Raw genomic sequence first — 17,787 nt, 5'->3', positions numbered from 1 at the left:
CTCCTGGGGCTACACTTCCTAGTCAGGCAGTATGACTTTGAATGTCCAATAACGCAATATGTGATGCGTGTTCTAAATACGGATATTTTATAATAGCCTACTAATTGTATTCCCGTAACTGTGAACTTGTTTGCAGCCACTATTAAAAGTTTACTCCCAACATTGTAAAACAAAAACAAAGTATATGGTTTGTCTTGATTTATTGTGGACACAGCTGCAGTGCATGCATTCTCAAAGAAGTGCCTACTTATTGAAGAACATGACACATTAATTGATAATTCTGGTTGTTACAATGACCACTGAAAGTCAGTTAGCTCAAAATCCGTCCTTAATCATACCACCCAATGATGTCAATGTTAACATGTTGGCCACAAGGTGCACCAGTATGCATTTTATATAATAATACCTTGGAAAAAGTCAGTGAGGATGAAGCACATGAAAAGGAAGCATCCAGAACTGCAGGTCCTGGTCAGAGAATCTTGATATAAATGTGCTTATTCACAATGATGTTAGGCCTTGTACTTAGGTTGTGTGCATGGATGATAAGCTGTCAAGACAACGAAAGAAAAAGGGGTTTCAATAGGTCCAAAAACTATTTTGCATAAATGCATAAATGTAAAAACCAAAGCCACACCCCCAAATATATGAAGCAGTCAGGATTCTGGTTTCTCAGGCATCATGAGAAATGTCAAAAAAAAAAACTCCAGTCCAGGTCTTTAGGGTCATAGTGTGAGATTAATTTCATTCTTGCAACATTCATAGATGGCAGAAATGCACAGAAGATGTCAGATCAAAATGAACATATTAAGAATGCTTTTAGAATAGAATGTTTTACATGCACATCACCGCAAAACAATCGTATGTACTCTGTTCTGATACTTCTGTCATTTGTGCTATGAACACTTGAACTGTGTGACTAAATGAGTCCCTGGGCTGAAACAGTTGACTTGATCCCATACAAGAGAGAGATGGAAGAAGAATCAGCAGACACTGCGACCCTCCAGAGCAGGACTGGGCTGAACCTGCTGGAACAACCATCTGGTCTCATCACTTCTTCTTGGGTGCGTTGGGTGTGTTAAATTTGAAAAAGATAATGTCTCCATCCTCCACAACGTAGTTCCTGCCCAGCTGCCTGTATTTGCCAGCAGCCTGTGTGGCAGAGGGGAGGGAAAACAGATGAAAAACACAAATTTCTTGACTGATATGAATGTTCAGCCTCCAAGAAGTAATTCCCATCAAATAACAAAGGCATGCATTACGAGACACCCACCTTGACAGCGTTCTCAGTCCCCTCCTCCTTGAAGTCGTCATACTTCATGACCTCAGCCATGATGAAGCCTTTCTCAAAGTCTGTGTGGATCTTCCCCGCTGCCTGAGGTGCCCTGGTGCCTTTCTGTTGGAACACGAAAGGAACACAAATTAAACATTGACCCTGAAGGCAAGTCAAACATCCAGATAGCACTGTGTGTACAATTACCATATAAGTAAAAAAACAAAAACAACAGCTGACTACACACAAAAGCAGCAACGAGGTGTCAGGGTAAATGAAGATGACCAGGATTCTCAGAGGCAGCAATATAACGGGCAGAAGGGAGATGAAGAAGAGGTCTTACCCTGACGGTCCAGGCTCGCACCTCGTCAGGTCCTGCAGTGAAGAAGTACTCCAGCTGCAGCGCTGCATAGCCAGCCTTGATGATCTTGGTCATCACACTGGTAACACAAACAGTTTACAGTCGTCATTTTGATTAGGGGTTCATCCTAAGAATCTAAAGTTTATCATTTGTCTGTGGAATGGATTCCCAGACTGCGGGACAGGATTCCTCACCTTTGGGTCTTCTGCTCCTGGCAGTATTTCTCTTTCTCCTCGTCACTCATGTCCTGCAGCTTGCTCTCCAGCGCTCCACTCACAGGGATGACCAGGGCACCTGGGTCATGGGCATCTACCCACTCCTTGATCTTTGCCAGCCTTAAGCAAAGAGAAAATGTGGAACTCGGATACAGACAAGGAAGAATTTGTTTTCCAACACACACACACACACATATATTATTCATACATACAGATAAACAATGGGACAATCAAACCTACCACTTGTTCTTTTTCCTAATGTAGTCTTTCTCTGAAAGATTAACCAGGTAGATCATAGGCTTGGATGTCAGGAACAGGTATTTATTAAGCACATCAATCTGAAACGCAAACAGAAAGTGTGAGGGAGTCCTAGTGATATCTATCTCTCGCAGAAAAAAGCCCAGTCATGTATTGCAAAGGATTTTGTTCTGAAATACGATGACAAAACTAAATGGACTCATTGAAAGCACACTCGCTGTCTCTTACACACACACAAACTGCCATACCTCCTTTTCATTCCATTCGCCGTAGAATCGGACGTGTTTCTTCTCCTCCGACACCCACTGCTTCACCTTGATCATGATGTCCTGAGAAAATTTTTGGAGAATCCAATAAACGTTCACATACAGAAGAGTTCTATGGCATTTCTTTCTCACCACTTAGAAAATATGCTTTCCGCTCACGTATTCTGGTTTGAGTTTTTTGTCCCCTCCCCGGACGGCCGTCTTCTCCAGTTTGTCTAGGGCCGGACCAATCATCTCCTCGTCCTTCAGCCTCAGCTCCTCATGGATGATCTCGATGTCTCTCACTGGATCAATGCTGCCTTCCACGTGGATGATATCGTCGTCATCGAATGCACCTGACGCACACAAGCCCGGGCACAGGTTAGACACGCAGAAATTCCGGGCAGAAGGGAAGTTTTTTTTTTGTGTGGAGGTCTGATTGGGGACTCACGGGTCATGTGGAAGATGCCATCACAAGCGCTGATGTGAGACAGGAAGGCATTGCCCAAGCCCTGCCCTGCGTGCGCTCCTTTCACCAGACCAGCAATATCCACCACATTTAGAAATGCTGGTACCTTACTACAAAAGAAACAGTGAGAGGTCAAACATTAAATACAGACTGCAGTATAGCCTACCTTAATGTTGAACCAATGAGTAAGCACCAACCTGAGTGGTTTGTGGAACTGACAAAGGTAATCATAACGTTCATCAGGAATGGGCACTCTGCTCTCATTGGGGTCGATGGTGCAGAAAGGAAAGTTTTCAGCAGCTGCCTGGCTTTTGGTCAGGACGTTGAAGAACGTTGACTTCCTGTAGTGATGAAGGAGAAGACCATAGACCTCTCATGTGTGGGTGTTCTCTTTCTTGATGCTAGTGTACAACCTGTAGTGTTGTAGGACTACTAAATGTTTAAACGTACCCAACATTTGGTATTCCTACGATTCCGATTTTTAGTGAAGTCCCAAAACGTCCGATCAAAGGAGGCTGTTTGGGTGCGTCTGACTTCTTTGGAGGCATCTAGAAAGGTGAGGTCTCAATAAATGCAGGCTCAATTGACCCGATTAAACACTCCGTTATTACATGTACTAAAATGTCCTAAATATGCAGTTGCTTACAGTTTTTATAGCTCTTGATGTAAATGTGACTTGGTATTGGTGCCTAACATCATCAGTGATCTAGGCACAGGTTGTCAGCTCGCCAGCCATTTACTGGTACGCTCCTACAGTCCTCATTAATTAATTTAACATAACTAGACACTGACGTTTATGACAAATAGGCCTACATATAATGGGAAATGGGTCATTGGCAATAACAGGGCCGCTAGGTGCAACACATGTGGTCCTGCAGTCCCATTCATTTAGCTATGAACAAATACGGCATGCTAACTAGCCGTGGTAGCAAGAAATGCCAAGAGTAGACAAGATATTGCGACTCTGCGGTATCTGTTGGTTTTTGACATAAAGAGACAATAACAAAATCCTTATGTGTGAACAAATCCTCAAAGCACAAATCACATTGATGTTGGCCTGCCTTTTGTCGATAACTCACGAAAGGACTTACTGTTAAAATTACAGTTAACACTGGTCGTCCAAAAGCTTGCTAGTTTCAGGGCTCGGAAAGCAAGAGAGACAGCAAGTCGGAAGTGTTGTTTCAGTGTAGCACTGCCATTGGTCCATACGCCAGAACGTAAAACAGGGATAAAGCGTCACTTCCCTACTATCAAAACTTTGTAAAATGTCCACATATGAAACATTTTATCCTATTATGCGTTTTTTATAATGCCTCGTCTGATTGTTTTTGTTAACTTTGTATTTAATTCCATGCATTTTATTTTGTGGGGCGTCTCTGGCGCGCTTTTTCAAGACGGACCTATGGGAGGCGGCAATGCGTCAAACTGCACCCTGCCTACCGGAAATCAAAGGAAGAAGAAGACGACGAAGAACAAGAAGGCTCCAAATTCCATGTTGGCCTCGTAGGAAGTCTGCACTAAACTGTAGATATTACATACTTATCGTATTGTTTTATCCGTTAATAAGCACATCTATTGAGAAAAATGAGCGACAACGAGAAGGACTTTATCGAGAGGGTAAGTATTAAGGATCTCCACGAAGTCGCGAACCATTTCGAAGAATGTCTATCCAGGACCGCATTTCCCCGTGCATAAGAGCTAATGGCGGCTAGCGAGTGCAGCAAAATAATAATTTTGCAGTTTTGCCGTTTTTATGTTAGGATTGTAGAGTAGTTGCTAATTACGTTTTTGTCAAGTTTTCCCTGGTACTCATTTCTTAAATAGATTTGAAAGACCTATGTATACTTAACTAATTCCTTTATTTTTTTGTTGTTGCTAGCCTAGCTTGTTCAAAATGGCCCTTGTGCCATCATGTTCATGCCAGTGATCACACTGCATCTTGCTAATAATAGTCTCAGGTTTTTTTTCTAATCATGTACTTTGGGTCTTACATTATCAACTTATTTACATTTATACAAACATGCCTTTTACAGGAAGGGCCATGCTTCATCACCCTTGTCTGTTTTTCGTTAAGGTTGAGTTTGGAAGAATGAAAATGCGGAAGAAGTATTCAGATGTGAAGTTGTTAATGGTCATATTTGATGAAGCTGATGGTTGCATGTAATGGCTTTGGCAAGCTGGCAGAAGCAAACAACATTACCCCCACTGGTAGAGGGAGTAATGGCAGGCAATGGGGGAAGAGGAGGAGAAAGTAAACTGAAGAAAGAAGAAAAGAATGATTATTTTGAAGTTATGAAGTTAAAGAAGTTATGAAGTTATTATCAGAAGTATACGGGGGTATGAGTAATTTCATATGGCCTGCTATGTTTTAACTGTACTACAATTCCTATTTTCTCTTTCTTAAACATGCATGCAAATTGTTCAGTTAATGTTAGTCCACAACACACTGGTTTCTCAAGTGTAATCGGTTCATCGTTTTAACTTGAAAAGTAACTTACAAAGTAGAGTCCATTTTCTGACTGTAAAGCTTTACAATTTTCATGCCTTTAACAGGCGTGTCTACCCAGTCTTTTTGTCTGCTGCGGTCCTCCTTCTGTAAGTGGGGGCTGTAGTAGGTGAGACTGAGGTCCTCGGCCTGTCTCCTTCTCTCCTGTCTGTCAGACTGTCTGCCTATCAGTTGTGCTCTTTTCCTGACCTCTGTGTGTGTGACCTGTTCAGGAATCCCGGTCCGGTTCCAGGAGTGTGACGCCTCAGGGCTCAGGGAAGTCCGCCAGCCGCTCCCCTGCCCAGTCCCCGGCCCGGTCCCGCCACTCAAGATCCAAATCCCGTTCCCGGTCTCACTCCAAGTCCAGGTAGGCTAATGGTGCATACTGGATTGACCAAAATCAGTCACGATTATTTTGGTCAATATTGAGACGGATGGAGGAAGGGATAGGATAGCATTTTTTCGTCGTGTCAGTGTACCCCACAACACCCTCACCGTGGAAGACACACCCGTATGCATGCCACTAACTCCCCTCCTCCTCCTCAGGTCCAGATCCCACCGGAGCTCCAGGAGGCAGTACTCCCGCTCTCGCTCCCGCTCCCACCGCCGGCGCTCCAGGAGCCGCTCTCACAGCGGGGAATACCGCCGCCACCGCAGCCACAGCCACTCCCCCATGTCCAACCGCCGCAGGCACATTGGCAACAGGGTACGCCGCCCTCACCCAGACGGCTCACCGACCATACCATCTCACCTTGCATATCATCCTCTCCTTTAACCTCCCCCCATCCTCGTCCAGCTATCTCACACAGCTTATTCCCCTCTTGTCTTCTCTCCTTTGTTTAGGCCGACCCTGACCCTAACTCGTGTCTGGGCGTGTTTGGTCTGAGCCTGTACACCACAGAGAGAGACTTGAGAGAGGTGTTCTCCAAGTACGGCCCTCTGGCCGACGTCAGCATCGTCTGTGATCAGCAGTCCAGGCGCTCCAGGGGCTTTGCGTTTGTTTACTTTGAAAACAGGGAGGACTCCAAGGAGGTGTGTGTGGTGAAGGGGGGGGGGGGGGGGGGGGGGGGGGGGGTTGAGAGTTATGGCTATAGACCAGGGGTGTCGAAGTCCGGTCCTCGAGGGCCGCTGTCCTGCATGTTTTAGATGTTTCCCTGATCCAGCTCACCTGATTTGAATGAAGGGTCGTTATAACAAACCATTTAATTGAATCAGGTGTGTTGGAGCAGGGAAAAATCTAAAACATGCAGGACAGCGGCCCTCGAGGACCGGAGTTCGACACCCCTGCTATAGACTTGTTACTTTCTCACATCTGGAAAAGACTAACTCTGTTTCTTCCCCTCTCTCAGGCTAAGGAGCGTGCCAACGGGATGGAGCTGGACGGGCGCAGGATCAGAGTGGATTTCTCCATCACTAAACGACCACACACCCCCACCCCTGGGATCTACATGGGCCGGCCCACTTAGTGAGTGACTTCTCAGATGAAATCTTGTCAGCTTGTTTAATGCTAGTGGAGCTCCCTGTTGTAACCTGCGCATGTGATGTCCAGCGGTGGAGGAGGCGGCGGCGGCAGCGGAGGAGGAGGCAGTGGAGGCAGCAGCAGCGGGGGACCCAGCACATCCAGGCGCAGCAGCAGAGAGGACCGAGGCTACAACAGAGGCTACGACCGCGGTTACGACCGCGGCGACCGGGGCGACCGTGGAGACCGTGGCGACCGTGGTTATGATCGCTACGACGACCGGGACTACTACAGGTCATACGGGTGAATCACACTTTTTTGAATCGTTTGAGACTTGAGACTAATTACTCCTTCAGGAGGGTTCACAGTTGTTTCTGGCCACGCTCTCGTGTTGATCCTGACCATGTTGGTTTGTTGTCCTCTGCAGGCGCAGGTCTCCATCCCCTTACTACAGCCGAGGGGCCTACAGATCACGCTCCCGCTCACACTCCCCACGTAAGTCAACCACACAGCCTGGGTCGGAGGAGGTACTGAATGATCCATCTGTGATCCATTCAGTGTCTCTGAATGGATCTGTGGGGAATACTAATGTATGCTAAATGGTCATAGAACTGTTCCATGAGCTCAACAGTGGTTGTAATGCGGGCGCCTGTCTGTCTTTGTCTGCTTCTGGTCTTAACAGGTCACTACTGAGGTGTGGCACCGGAGCCCTCGCCTGACCGAGATACAAACCTGGGGAGTGGACACAACTGGGGGTGGGGGTGGGGGGGCTTGTGTATAGTGAATAATGTTTGGAATCCTTTCATGACGCGACAAAAAGAATATCCAGCTAAATGTTTTTCCTGTCTATCTGGCACTCTAGGAAGGCCATACTGTTTATAACGGTTCACGGACTTCAAACCTATTGGACACAGGTCTGGTTATTTTTTTTATTTTCATGAGAGTAGTCAGATTCTGCGTTAAGTTGATGTTGTGGCGGGTGGATTTTTATGGTAAGCATCCTTTCTGTGTTTCTTTGCTCCATTTTATGTAGATGAGCCGTCTCCTACTGCCAGTTTAGACCTTTTTATGTTGGTGTTTCCGTTGACAGGATAAAATTGGATAGTGTACAGAAGTCCTCAATCAATTAGTGCTTTGTGTGTTTTTGCATACTGTGTTTTAAGTCTGATATATCCAAGCAATAAAACTTTACATAATCTTTCCGTTGTGTTTCCTTGTATTCTTGTCTAAAAATGATGACAGCCTTGTCTGCCAATGATGGCAGCCTCGGTCAGTTGGTGCTCAATGTTTTGTCCCTGGAGTGGGGATAGTCAGATTCAAGGAGTTGAAGAACAGGTTAAGCAAAGTGGTGAGAGAGGTTTAACAACTATACAAAGAGATACTGAAACACCAGTTCTCTGCTAATGACTATGCTTCTCTCTGGAGAGGGCTCCGGCAGATTACCACAAGCCCAGGGCCCCCCCACACCACTAACGACTCGTCTGGCCAATGACTTGAATGAGTTCTGCAGATTTGAAAGACGGTTGTGCAGTTTGTCTGCAAACTTTCATGGCGATTAAAACCCTTTCCGATTCTGGAGGGTCACTATTAACTTTGCTGTTTGAGGCAACAGTGTTCAGTAGGGATGGGCGAACGATGCCTTGTGAAGCTTTGGTGGTTTCTTCCGGATTGTGCCGGCCCAAAGAGCCGAACTATCGGCGCATTGAAAATGAACAGCGTCATCTAGCAGCCGCTTAAACTGGCTGAATGAGGCGTAGTGGTTGTCTCCGACGGTAGACTACCCTACGTTATTCAATATTTAATTAAGGCTACATGTGTTCATTTTGATCTGATATTAGTTCTCACACATTAAAATGTTGTGATACATCCGTAGGCCTTTAGAATTATGTCATTTTCTCACAGTAAAAGTTAAAGAATGTCGTACGAGGGTCCCTGCATTGGGGCGCGAACTAAGGATTCCAGATTCGCATTAACAATATGTTGGCGTACAATGCTTTAACCAACTACACCACCGAAGAAATCATTACTTTTTGTTGCGCGTAGACGGAATTTATACGATATGGTCTTTATATCAATTAAACTAGATAACACCGATTTTTTCTTAACATTTGTGATATGTAGGTCTATTGTGAACTGGGGGAACTTTATTTTTACAAATTATTATTACTGTTGACAATGTTGACGAATCATCAACATTTGTTTTCTGGGCACTGTATAGACCTACCTAGTCCTATCATGTTACGTTTCATTTCAATAAAATAACACAACACAAATGCACGGATTTATAATTATTACTATACGGATTTGGCTAAATAATAATGACTGATGGAAGAAACTCTAGCGATGCCTGGTGCTGCTTCTCTGACAATGTGAGATTTGTCTTTAACAAGAAGCGGTGGCTTCGTTCCTTCCATGGCTCTGGTTCAGAAGAGCGGCAAAACTTCGAACCAGTTCGTGACGTTTGAAGCATTGAACGTCATCTGTCACGTGGTTTCGAAATTTGATACAAGCTCCAAAACACTTTTTCGAAACTGTGCGTATTGGTTTTGCGACACAAGCATCGATGCGTCAGTGCCATACGTCCCATCCCTAGTGTTCAGTGCCTTGAACTAGAAATACTTCCAGAATTTTTTTTTCCCCAGACCTGTATGGTGTAAAGTATTTTGCAAGTGTATATATGCATTGACAGAATCATTCCACTGGACTAAATTGAATGATGGGACTCATTTGAATTTGTAACACAATGCCTTAAGGTGGCTGGGAATTAGGCAAAACAAAGTGGGTAGAACTTGCACCCACCTTGCTGGGCCCAAAACCTTTCAACCTGGGTGTGGTTCACATAACCGCATGTTTTACATGAATGCTAACATAAATGCTTTCACAACCAGTAGACCTATGTATATATGTTTTTCTTATTGCTTTGTAGTTGAATGGATGACAAACGTCTGTACTGCACACTCCAGGAATATGGAGCTCATTCATTCTAATGACTAGTGTGAAAATTCAATTATGTTTAATAAACATTGTAAGAATTCATGATGCACCAGCAAAACCCAAATAAATACTTCCACATTGCAAAGGTTCCACAGTCTGTGACAGGGGTTTCCGAGATGGTCATGCATCACTACATACAAGCACACAACAGCTCCAGCTATGCACACGCTCACACACACCCCTCTTCCAGTCCATGGATCAACTGCCAAACTCAGTCAAGTTGTTTGAGAAATATTCAAACACTTCATTTGCCAAATTCTCTTTACAGAGTAACATTTTGCAACACTCCAAACAAATGCATTCCTCATCTGACTCCACATATAACTTACAAAAATAAAGGGCCTATAGAATAATAACTTATACTTAACTCCTGTTCCACACAAAGCTGAAGTTTTATAATAACCTACAATAACACTGCAGAATATGTCAAAGCTCATGCCTGGAGAGCTAATACAGACCTACTCAAGGCACTTAAGGCAGTGTTAGGGCACATTCTAACTAAATACAATCGATCTACATGAGAACATAAATGAGCCATTTGGTCAGTGCTAATGCTAGTCCAGGCCATCAATCTCAACAAAATTAAAGATGGTTCTAGGCTGGGAATGACTTCATTTCTATAGACATTTCAGCATTAAGACTAGGTTTTTTCTAGGCCCAGACAACTCCTTTCTCCCAGTCCAGCAGGCTGTAGACTGGGGGGTGCTGGGACAGCATTTCTCATCCAATCCCTTTCTTCAGCAGCGTCGCTCCTGTTCATTGCTGTTGCCCGTTTTGGCATCTTGTTGTCTTATTTACATTGGCTGTCCATTCGTACAGTTTATATAGTCGTCTCCCAAAAGGGTTTGTAGTATTGAGATAATAGAGATTTCTACAGCAGCCTCTGGTTTAGAATCTCCCAAATCATCAACTTCCTGAAAAGGGGCATGTGACACTAAAGGATAGGGGGAAAAAAAGAAAAGATCAGTGTTCAGATGGGTTAACATTAACATGAATGACATGAGTTAGGGCCAATGCATAGCCATGTGCATGTAAGCAGTCTTAGATCACAACCCTATTTATAGTATGCAGCTATTTCTGAAAGACACACAACGACTTCCCAGTTTGCCTCATCTAATTTGACAGGTGTGAAAACAATTGATCATCCAAGTGATGGAATTTCACTTTAAAATGGCCGCCTGCTTGCTAGACTTGGGATTGGCAGGTTTGGGGTGAGTGGGTACCTGTCTGAAGGTGAGGGGGCGTCCCTGGGATATGTAGTCAGCATATTTACAGGCAAACACTCCACAGTCACTACCATTCTTCTGCTGGGGAATCTCCTACATGGACACCAAAAACAGAATGACAGGCTGCACACCGTACACAGTATTGTACACCAGGAAGTAGACTTTTTGCTGTGTGCGCACGTTCGTACAACCCCCAACCTGGTGTTTTTGTTAGTTAGGAGCATCAAACCACACAGAAAGGTCGTAACTTACACTGGCCCTCATGCTGCCTATGAACCACTTGGAGATGTCCATCTCTCGCTCCTTCTTGGCCTTGTGCTCCTCCTTCAGGTAGAGCCTGAGACAAACACACAAATTCTCCATGTGCTATACGTCACTTTGGATAACAATTTTTTCCAGATGAATGAAAATGAAATGAAGTATAAAAGGTTACTGAAACTTCAGACAGTACAATGAGGACTCACAGTAACATGCTGCAGATGTCATCGTGTCTCTGCCCCATAGAGTCATAAGACCTCACTGACCTGGACTTGAAATCCACCACCTGGAGAGAGACAAGAGATTTCATACTGACATTTCTTACCCCGACTAGTGACTCCTTAACATGATTCCATTGAAGTTCACCTCGTTGTGTGTTTTAACATACAGGCCAAGGACAACAACCCTCGCCTAACGCCCTCTAGTGGAGAGTAGCTGTAGAGCGTTTGAGTTCAAAGCGGACTCACCGCCAGAGACCAGTGGACTCCCAGGTGCAGGGGGACCAGCAGGACTTCGTACTGGAAGAGGTCCACGGCTTTGGTCCAGCGCCTCACGGCAGGGTGCCCTCCCGGCTGCCCCCCTCCCCCCGCCCCCCCCGCCCCGCAGCTTGGGGAAGAAGAAGGTGCTGAAGGCGTAGACCCGGAGCCCCCCCGACCCCTGGGCAGAGCTCGGCGCCGCCACCAGGGACAGGTAGAAGTTGATCACCTGAGATGGGGGGGGGGGGGGAGAACTGAGGTTGTGTGACTCGTTCCAACGACTCATTCGGTCATTCAAGCATCGAAGACCTGCGTTACTGCTTTGGAACAGTGTTCCTGCTTCCTCCCCTGCTAGGGACACGCACCTCATCGTTGAGCCAGCTCGTCTCCTGCAGCGTCGCCAGGTCTCGCTGGGTGATGCGGAGTTTGAAGGCGGAGCTTAACACCAGGTTAGGATCTCTCTGAGCCAGAGCGCGGCTCACCTCCGCCGCCATCTCCTGACACACACACACACACCAATATATAGGACAGGGAAGACAAGGGGACAAAGCCTCTACGACATTGGACTTTTCCTTCTCCACACACGCCGTGTTTACGTGTCGTCTGCAAACACACATGCTGATCTCACCTTGGTCAGCCTAGGGAGGTCCTCGTCGCTGTGGCGTGCATGTGTGGTATGTGTGGTGTGTGTGTCGGTCTGTGCCAGCGCCGGGGTGTCCCTGTCCTGCAGATTGAGCCGAGCAGCCACCTCGGCAGACAGGTCCACCTCCGCCTGAGGGGAAGAGAAGCTTGGGAACACCTTTGTGGGCCGTCGTCGAATTGGAACATTCAATGGACTGGCACAGGCAGTTTGGCACGTGACAGGCTGTCACTGTGATCCATTTATTGTGTGTGTGTGTATGTGAGCATGGGCAGCGCTAGGGAAGGGCTAGCAGGTGCTCCAGCATCCCCCAAAAAAGACCAAAGCACCCCGATAGCACCCCCAAAAAGTATTTATATATCAAATATATATATAATTGCGCTGCTCCCCCTGTCAATGATCTAGCACCCCCTCAGCACCTGCATTCAAAATTCTCTGGCCCCGCCCCTGTGTGTGAGTATCTTACGGTGACCCTGCCCCTGTGTGTGAGTATCTTACGGTGGCCCCGCCCCTGTGTGTGAGTAACTTACGGTGGCCCCGCCCCTGTGTGTGAGTATCTTACGGTGGCCCCGCCCCTGTGTGTGAGTAACTCACGGAGGCCCCGCCCCTGTGTGTGAGTAACTTACGGAGGCCCCGCCCCTGTGTGTGAGTAACTTACGGAGGCCCCCCCCCTGTGTGTGAGTAACTTACGGAGGCCCCGCCCCTGTGTGTGAGTAACTCACGGAGGCCCCGCCCCTGTGTGTGAGTAACTCACGGAGGCCCCGCCCCTGTGTGTGAGTAACTTACGGAGGCCCCGCTGATAGCTTGCGTGTCCACTGATCCAGTCAGAGTGTGATTGATCCACATCTCCCCTCTCCTAGGCACAGTGGGTCACGCAGAGATACGGGTTACAACTGCACCACATCAGACCAGAGTACCAAACCCACACGGACTAAACTCACCTGTCTTTAGTCTGCTTGGCTGAGGACACGTCCCTCCACATGAACACACTGGAGGGGGCTGGGGAGAGAGGGGGGAACGAAGATTGGGAGACACAAAACATCACCAGCATTAGGCGTGTTTAGGAGAAGTGTGTGTGTGTTTGTGTGTGGGGGGGTAGGGGCCAGGACCAGGCAGGTGGAGGGACTGACAGAGGTGTGTGACAGGGGCCTTTACCTCTCAGGGGCCCGGGCTTCATGGCTGCAGACTCACTAGTTCTTCCAAGTAAAGCAGGTCTGTGTGCGTCCTGTGAAAGTGGCACACTGGGGAAGAGAACAGGATCAGACCTCCGCATAAAGCCTCCCTCCCCTAAACCTTTTTGTTCCTGGAAAGTTTTTTATGTATTTATATAACACATACCTGAAAACAATCAATACAGTACAATTAAGATGAACCACACACACACGCTTGTGAATTGACATCAAACTGGCTTGGGATGTAGTAGGCTTCTGCTCACCACTGTGGCTTGGTGCGATTGAAGGGCAACGGTTGACTCTTGCTGTACTTCTCAGACACCATCTCCACCAGCCGCCTGTAGTGTTCCCGGTCACTCTCCTTCAAAGCCTGGGCACAGGAAAGGAAGACCAAAACGATAGCCAGAGGTTATTGCTATAAAAATAGCCATTTCTATCTGATGTCTCCAGACCAGCTAAATGTGACTCACCTGCTCCACCGCCAGGCAGGTTCTGTGGCCGCGGTGGGCTCCAGAGCCTGGGCCCACCGGGTCGGGGTTGGAGGTCCCGGTACCGGCACCCACGGACGACCAGGAGGGAAGCAGCTGAACGGAGCGCCGCCGGGGGTTCTCTCTTTCCTTCCCTCTCTCGGGGACTGCGGATGAGGCCTGTTTCCTCAGCAGAGGCGGGGTAGAGCTCGGGAACATGTTCAGCCCTCCCTTTTCCCTCTCACACAGTCCAGTGGCTGGCTGCTTATCTGCAGGGGTGGTGGTGGGGCAGAAAGAAAGGAGAGATGAGGATGGAGCGAGAGGGGCTGAGGAGGGTGATCGAGAAGAGAGGAAGGTATGGAGATGCAGCCTGATTCACTTTAACTAAATGAGTATTGCAATCAAAGCCTTCTTTATTTACCCATCATCCATTCAGAGCTACTCGTCCATGAGGTGTTGAGTTCATCTATCCCCATCAGGGCGACAGGGCCAACCTACAGAAGACAAAACAGCAATTATGTAAATGAATGTACGTTTCAGAAAGAAAGTGGAAACATTTCCCACATACCTGAATATCTGCATAGTGACTGTGCTTCTTTCCAGTGGGGGATGGAGGACGATGCAGTCTGAACAATCTTGCAACCCCAGCCACTGTTTTCTTCACAAAGCTGAGAACAACATCTGGAGATCAAAGATTTTTTTGATTGGTTTCATGAATCCGCACAGATTATTGAAGGGAAAGGCATTGACTTGTGTTTGAGGTGTTATAAGGCATACTTTTCTGTTGACGGGGATCTTAATACTGATCATCTACCTCTTTTCCGCCTTTTGATCTCCACTTGGTCGTTCTGGGCAACATTATCTGCGGCATGAACACTGGGACAAAACAACATTATCTTACACACTAAAAACTTCAGGTACTTCGCACTTTTAGACTTGGCTCGGATTCAAACTCAAAGAGAGCTGACATTACAAGTCCTTTGGCATTATCCAACTGGAAACTGAACCGTTTAAGATGCTGCACTTGATTGATGCAGTGATCTTTGTTGCTTACTATATTGTAGTTGAGATGGCTATTGTAGTAGCATACCGTTCCTTGGATAAAGCCACCTAACTACTGTTAGATCTTCGCACTTTTGATATCGGATTTCTGTACTTTTTGAAAGTCGCTTGGGATAAGTCTGCTCAAATTTATAAACTGTACAGTATTTTGCCACCGTGACTGGACATTGGAATGAGTGCATTAACACGATATTCCCATAGACGAGAAGTCAACGTAACGTTAGCGTATCGAGCTAGTTGCGTTTCATTAAGAACAACTCCCCATGTTTCATAAAATGTTCTTGTTGGGCTACAGTAACTCGATAAGGTAATTTGTGGTAAAGGTAATTGAATAAGACAGTTACTAGCTCGATAGCATTGACGTTTCATTTGAGTACTGTACTAACCCAGGAAGGTGTGCTGCTAGGCTAGCTAACTTGCTGAGTTGGGAGACAATGCCTCAATCCTACCTCTGATAGTTCCTCTTAGCCGGTCTGGCGTGACTTTCCTGCCGCTGCACTTTCGCGGTTGCTGCCGCTGGCGTGTGTATCTCCCTGGTAACGTTAGCAGGCCACCCCGTGGGTTTCTGCCCGTCAACGGGCTCAAAGAGCGATGTTATTCCGTCAACTATCCATCCGTACATCCCAGACAAATACGATAAAATGGAAACACGGTCCTCTAAAGGGGCCAGGTCTATTCGTTGTTTAAAAGTCAAGCTAGTGATGGTATTGGATCTACGACACAAGAAAGCTAACGTGGTGTAGCCGTCCAGCTAGCTTGTCTAATTCGCAGGTTCCAGAAGAGCGTCATTCGCCAAATCAGCCAGTTAAACAAGCGTCTCCTCCTGGCCTGTCTGGTCAAGTGGCATTCAATAAACGTCTGCTGATTGAGATACGGAGAGCCTCAATGGTCAACATTCTTTTTTTCCGTAATGCATTTTAAATCTGCTTTCATAGTTGTATTCTTTAAATGGGACTTTCAACGCCATTTTTGATCCCCCTTAAGGCTTACATAATATGATTGAAGATTGAACCTGATGTGAATTGACGTTCTCATTTACATCCATGCAAATATATAGCTGACTTTATCTTTGCGGCCCATGCAGCAAACAGGTTTCTCTCAACAGGTCTTACCAATTTTCAGTATACACTTTAGTTACCTAGCAGAGCTTCAGTTTGATCTTGTGAACCAAGTCATTTGAACCAAATTCAGGTGATCAACTTGCATCAAATTGTATTTGTATAGCACTTATGACAGGCAATTTCAGGGCTTCACAGATCCACACAGCTCAGCACCAAATATTAGGTGTGAAAAAAAAATTGCTGGGTGGTGCACGCATGCCACCGGTGTAGCTAATATCATTAGGGTCCTCTATTTTACTGTCCTCCACTCTTCTCATGCCTTTCTGCCCTCTTCTGCTCCACTCAGCTCTTCTGCTGTCTACTTGTCTAATAAGGTTATATTTGATGTGTAACTTAAGATAATTCTCTCGCATCACAAATAGTTGACCAAGCAACCAGTAGGGTCATTAAACAATGTAGTTGCACCATTAACGTTTCATATTGTAAAACCACTTGGAGAAAGCATTTATTTCCCTTCAAAACATCGGGGCATAGCTCGACTCTGAGCCCCTCGCTATCTGAATCTTCTCAGGCATCTTTCTCTTCCTTTTCTTGAATAGCTTTGACAATTATAAACCACTAGGGCCTATGCCAAGCTATGCTACCTTCAAGTAAACAAATACTTTTCAATAGAATGTTAAATAACAACACTGATAATCAGACAAAATATTTATTGACTTTTTTTGATCGAAATGCCAGTATTATAAAATGTTAAAAAAAAGAATACCACTGTGTGAACACAGTGACTAGTATTGATGTTGGAATTCCAGTGCAAAATACTTAACACATTCATACATATTGATAAACAGTATAAAACACATTCATACATATTGATAAACAGTATAAAACATGAGTATAAAAACAGTTAACACCACTTTAAAAAACAACAACATTCATCTTGTAAGGATCCTTAGGAGTCATATTTGCAGCTTTTGCAGACCATAGAAAAATCAGCATATAAAACAACATAGAAAATAATTTATTTAAAAAAACAACAACACCATTATAATCAAACAAAACATTTACCATGAACAATTCTCTTGTACATTGATGAACACAGTTGGATATGATCCAGGGCCACTTTCGGGATATTGGGAGTCATTTGTTCAGTGGTCAGACTTCTTAGGATTGGAAAGGAGAGTCACAGAACCTTAAAGGAGACAGACAGCAATAATATTACAACCAGTTCAGAGAACAAGCACACCTTTCGCTACCTGCTCATCCTACACACACACACCCCCATCCTCAGTCAGTTCTAACAGTATCGAAGAAACACCCAAGGAGTTAAACAATGTCTTAACCACCTCCATCAAGGTCAACTAATGAATACAGAAAGGATGCTTCCCCCAGTGACTGAGAACACAAGCCTTGCTGGTTCCTCTGGGCTGCTTGGGTAGAGTGGGTGGGTGTGTTCCACTCACACTCACCTGGGCCGTTCAGGTAGAGGGGGGACAGGCAGCTCAGGTACAGCCAAGTCCTATTCTCTTGCAGCCACCGCTGCCGATAGCCAATCATATCAGGGGAGCAGGTGGCCTGACCATGCCTCCTCCTCTCTCCTCTGGGAGGCAGGGATAAAGAATCCTTGCTAACTGGGTTGGGAGATATTGTGAATGAATACAGTTACCCATGA

At 45.8% G+C, this 17,787-nt stretch overlaps 4 protein-coding genes across 5 annotated transcripts in view; 1 reads left to right on the top strand and 3 right to left on the bottom strand.

The window, feature by feature from the left end:
* Positions 1-183: 183 nt before the first annotated feature.
* LOC124484689 (obg-like ATPase 1) lies at positions 184-4,016 on the bottom strand. The gene is made up of 11 exons (XM_047045734.1): positions 3,910-4,016; positions 3,269-3,366; positions 3,016-3,159; positions 2,801-2,928; positions 2,530-2,705; positions 2,353-2,433; positions 2,087-2,184; positions 1,826-1,966; positions 1,614-1,710; positions 1,271-1,393; positions 184-1,149 (listed from the first exon to the last, which is right to left on the bottom strand). The coding sequence occupies exons 2-11, from the start codon at positions 3,364-3,366 to the stop codon at positions 1,048-1,050; spliced, it is 1,188 nt and encodes a 395-aa protein (XP_046901690.1). The 5' UTR covers positions 3,910-4,016; the 3' UTR covers positions 184-1,047.
* A 236-nt stretch (positions 4,017-4,252) lies between these two features.
* On the top strand, positions 4,253-7,964 carry tra2b (transformer 2 beta homolog). 2 transcript variants are annotated; one of them, XM_047045756.1, is made up of 8 exons: positions 4,253-4,435; positions 5,537-5,670; positions 5,850-6,009; positions 6,147-6,335; positions 6,653-6,768; positions 6,853-7,056; positions 7,190-7,257; positions 7,445-7,964. In XM_047045756.1, exons 1-8 carry the CDS (start codon positions 4,403-4,405, stop codon positions 7,453-7,455), a joined length of 915 nt encoding a protein of 304 aa, XP_046901712.1. In that variant the 5' UTR covers positions 4,253-4,402; the 3' UTR covers positions 7,456-7,964. The 2 variants fall into 2 exon arrangements, with proteins under 2 accessions (XP_046901712.1, XP_046901703.1); XM_047045747.1 differs by having other exon boundaries at positions 6,853-7,065.
* Positions 7,965-9,760: 1,796 nt separating this feature from the next.
* On the bottom strand, positions 9,761-16,052 carry senp2 (SUMO specific peptidase 2). The gene is given in 17 exon segments (XM_047018255.1): positions 9,761-10,690; positions 10,980-11,075; positions 11,235-11,319; positions 11,447-11,526; positions 11,708-11,836; positions 11,838-11,945; positions 12,082-12,213; positions 12,345-12,488; positions 13,143-13,212; positions 13,298-13,355; positions 13,512-13,597; positions 13,792-13,898; positions 13,999-14,264; positions 14,417-14,489; positions 14,564-14,676; positions 14,810-14,871; positions 15,507-16,052. Coding segments are annotated over 17 exon segments (1,845 nt in total). The 5' UTR covers positions 15,680-16,052; the 3' UTR covers positions 9,761-10,627.
* Positions 16,053-16,813: 761 nt separating this feature from the next.
* Positions 16,814-17,787, bottom strand: part of pcnt (pericentrin) — a 28,874-nt gene continuing 27,900 nt past the window's right edge. Inside the window, 1 exon segment of the mRNA XM_047045700.1 lies at positions 16,814-17,307. Coding sequence (XP_046901656.1) covers positions 17,264-17,307 — 44 coding nt within the window. The 3' untranslated portion in view covers positions 16,814-17,263.

Source organism: Hypomesus transpacificus, chromosome 3 (assembly GCF_021917145.1).
Source record: "Hypomesus transpacificus isolate Combined female chromosome 3, fHypTra1, whole genome shotgun sequence".
In the NCBI taxonomy this organism is placed as follows: domain Eukaryota; kingdom Metazoa; phylum Chordata; class Actinopteri; order Osmeriformes; family Osmeridae; genus Hypomesus; species Hypomesus transpacificus.
The sequence above is the reverse complement of the archived record's forward strand: the minus strand, read 5'-3'. Positions and strand labels throughout refer to the sequence as shown.

Excerpts from the sequence above, each read along its gene's own strand:
- tra2b (XM_047045747.1), top strand. The coding sequence starts at position 4,403 with ATGAGCGACAACGAGAAGGACTTTATCGAGAGG. Across the intron at positions 6,010-6,146 it reads GCAGGCACATTGGCAACAGG|GCCGACCCTGACCCTAACTC; the intron begins GTACGCCGCCCT and ends TCCTTTGTTTAG. Across the intron at positions 6,336-6,652 it reads ACAGGGAGGACTCCAAGGAG|GCTAAGGAGCGTGCCAACGG; the intron begins GTGTGTGTGGTG and ends CCCCTCTCTCAG.
- LOC124484689 (XM_047045734.1), bottom strand. The coding sequence starts at position 3,366 with ATGCCTCCAAAGAAGTCAGACGCACCCAAACAGCCTCCTTTGATCGGA. Across the intron at positions 2,929-3,015 it reads CAGTTCCACAAACCACTCAG|TAAGGTACCAGCATTTCTAA; the intron begins GTTGGTGCTTAC and ends TTTCTTTTGTAG. Across the intron at positions 1,967-2,086 it reads ATTAGGAAAAAGAACAAGTG|GCTGGCAAAGATCAAGGAGT; the intron begins GTAGGTTTGATT and ends TCTTTGCTTAAG.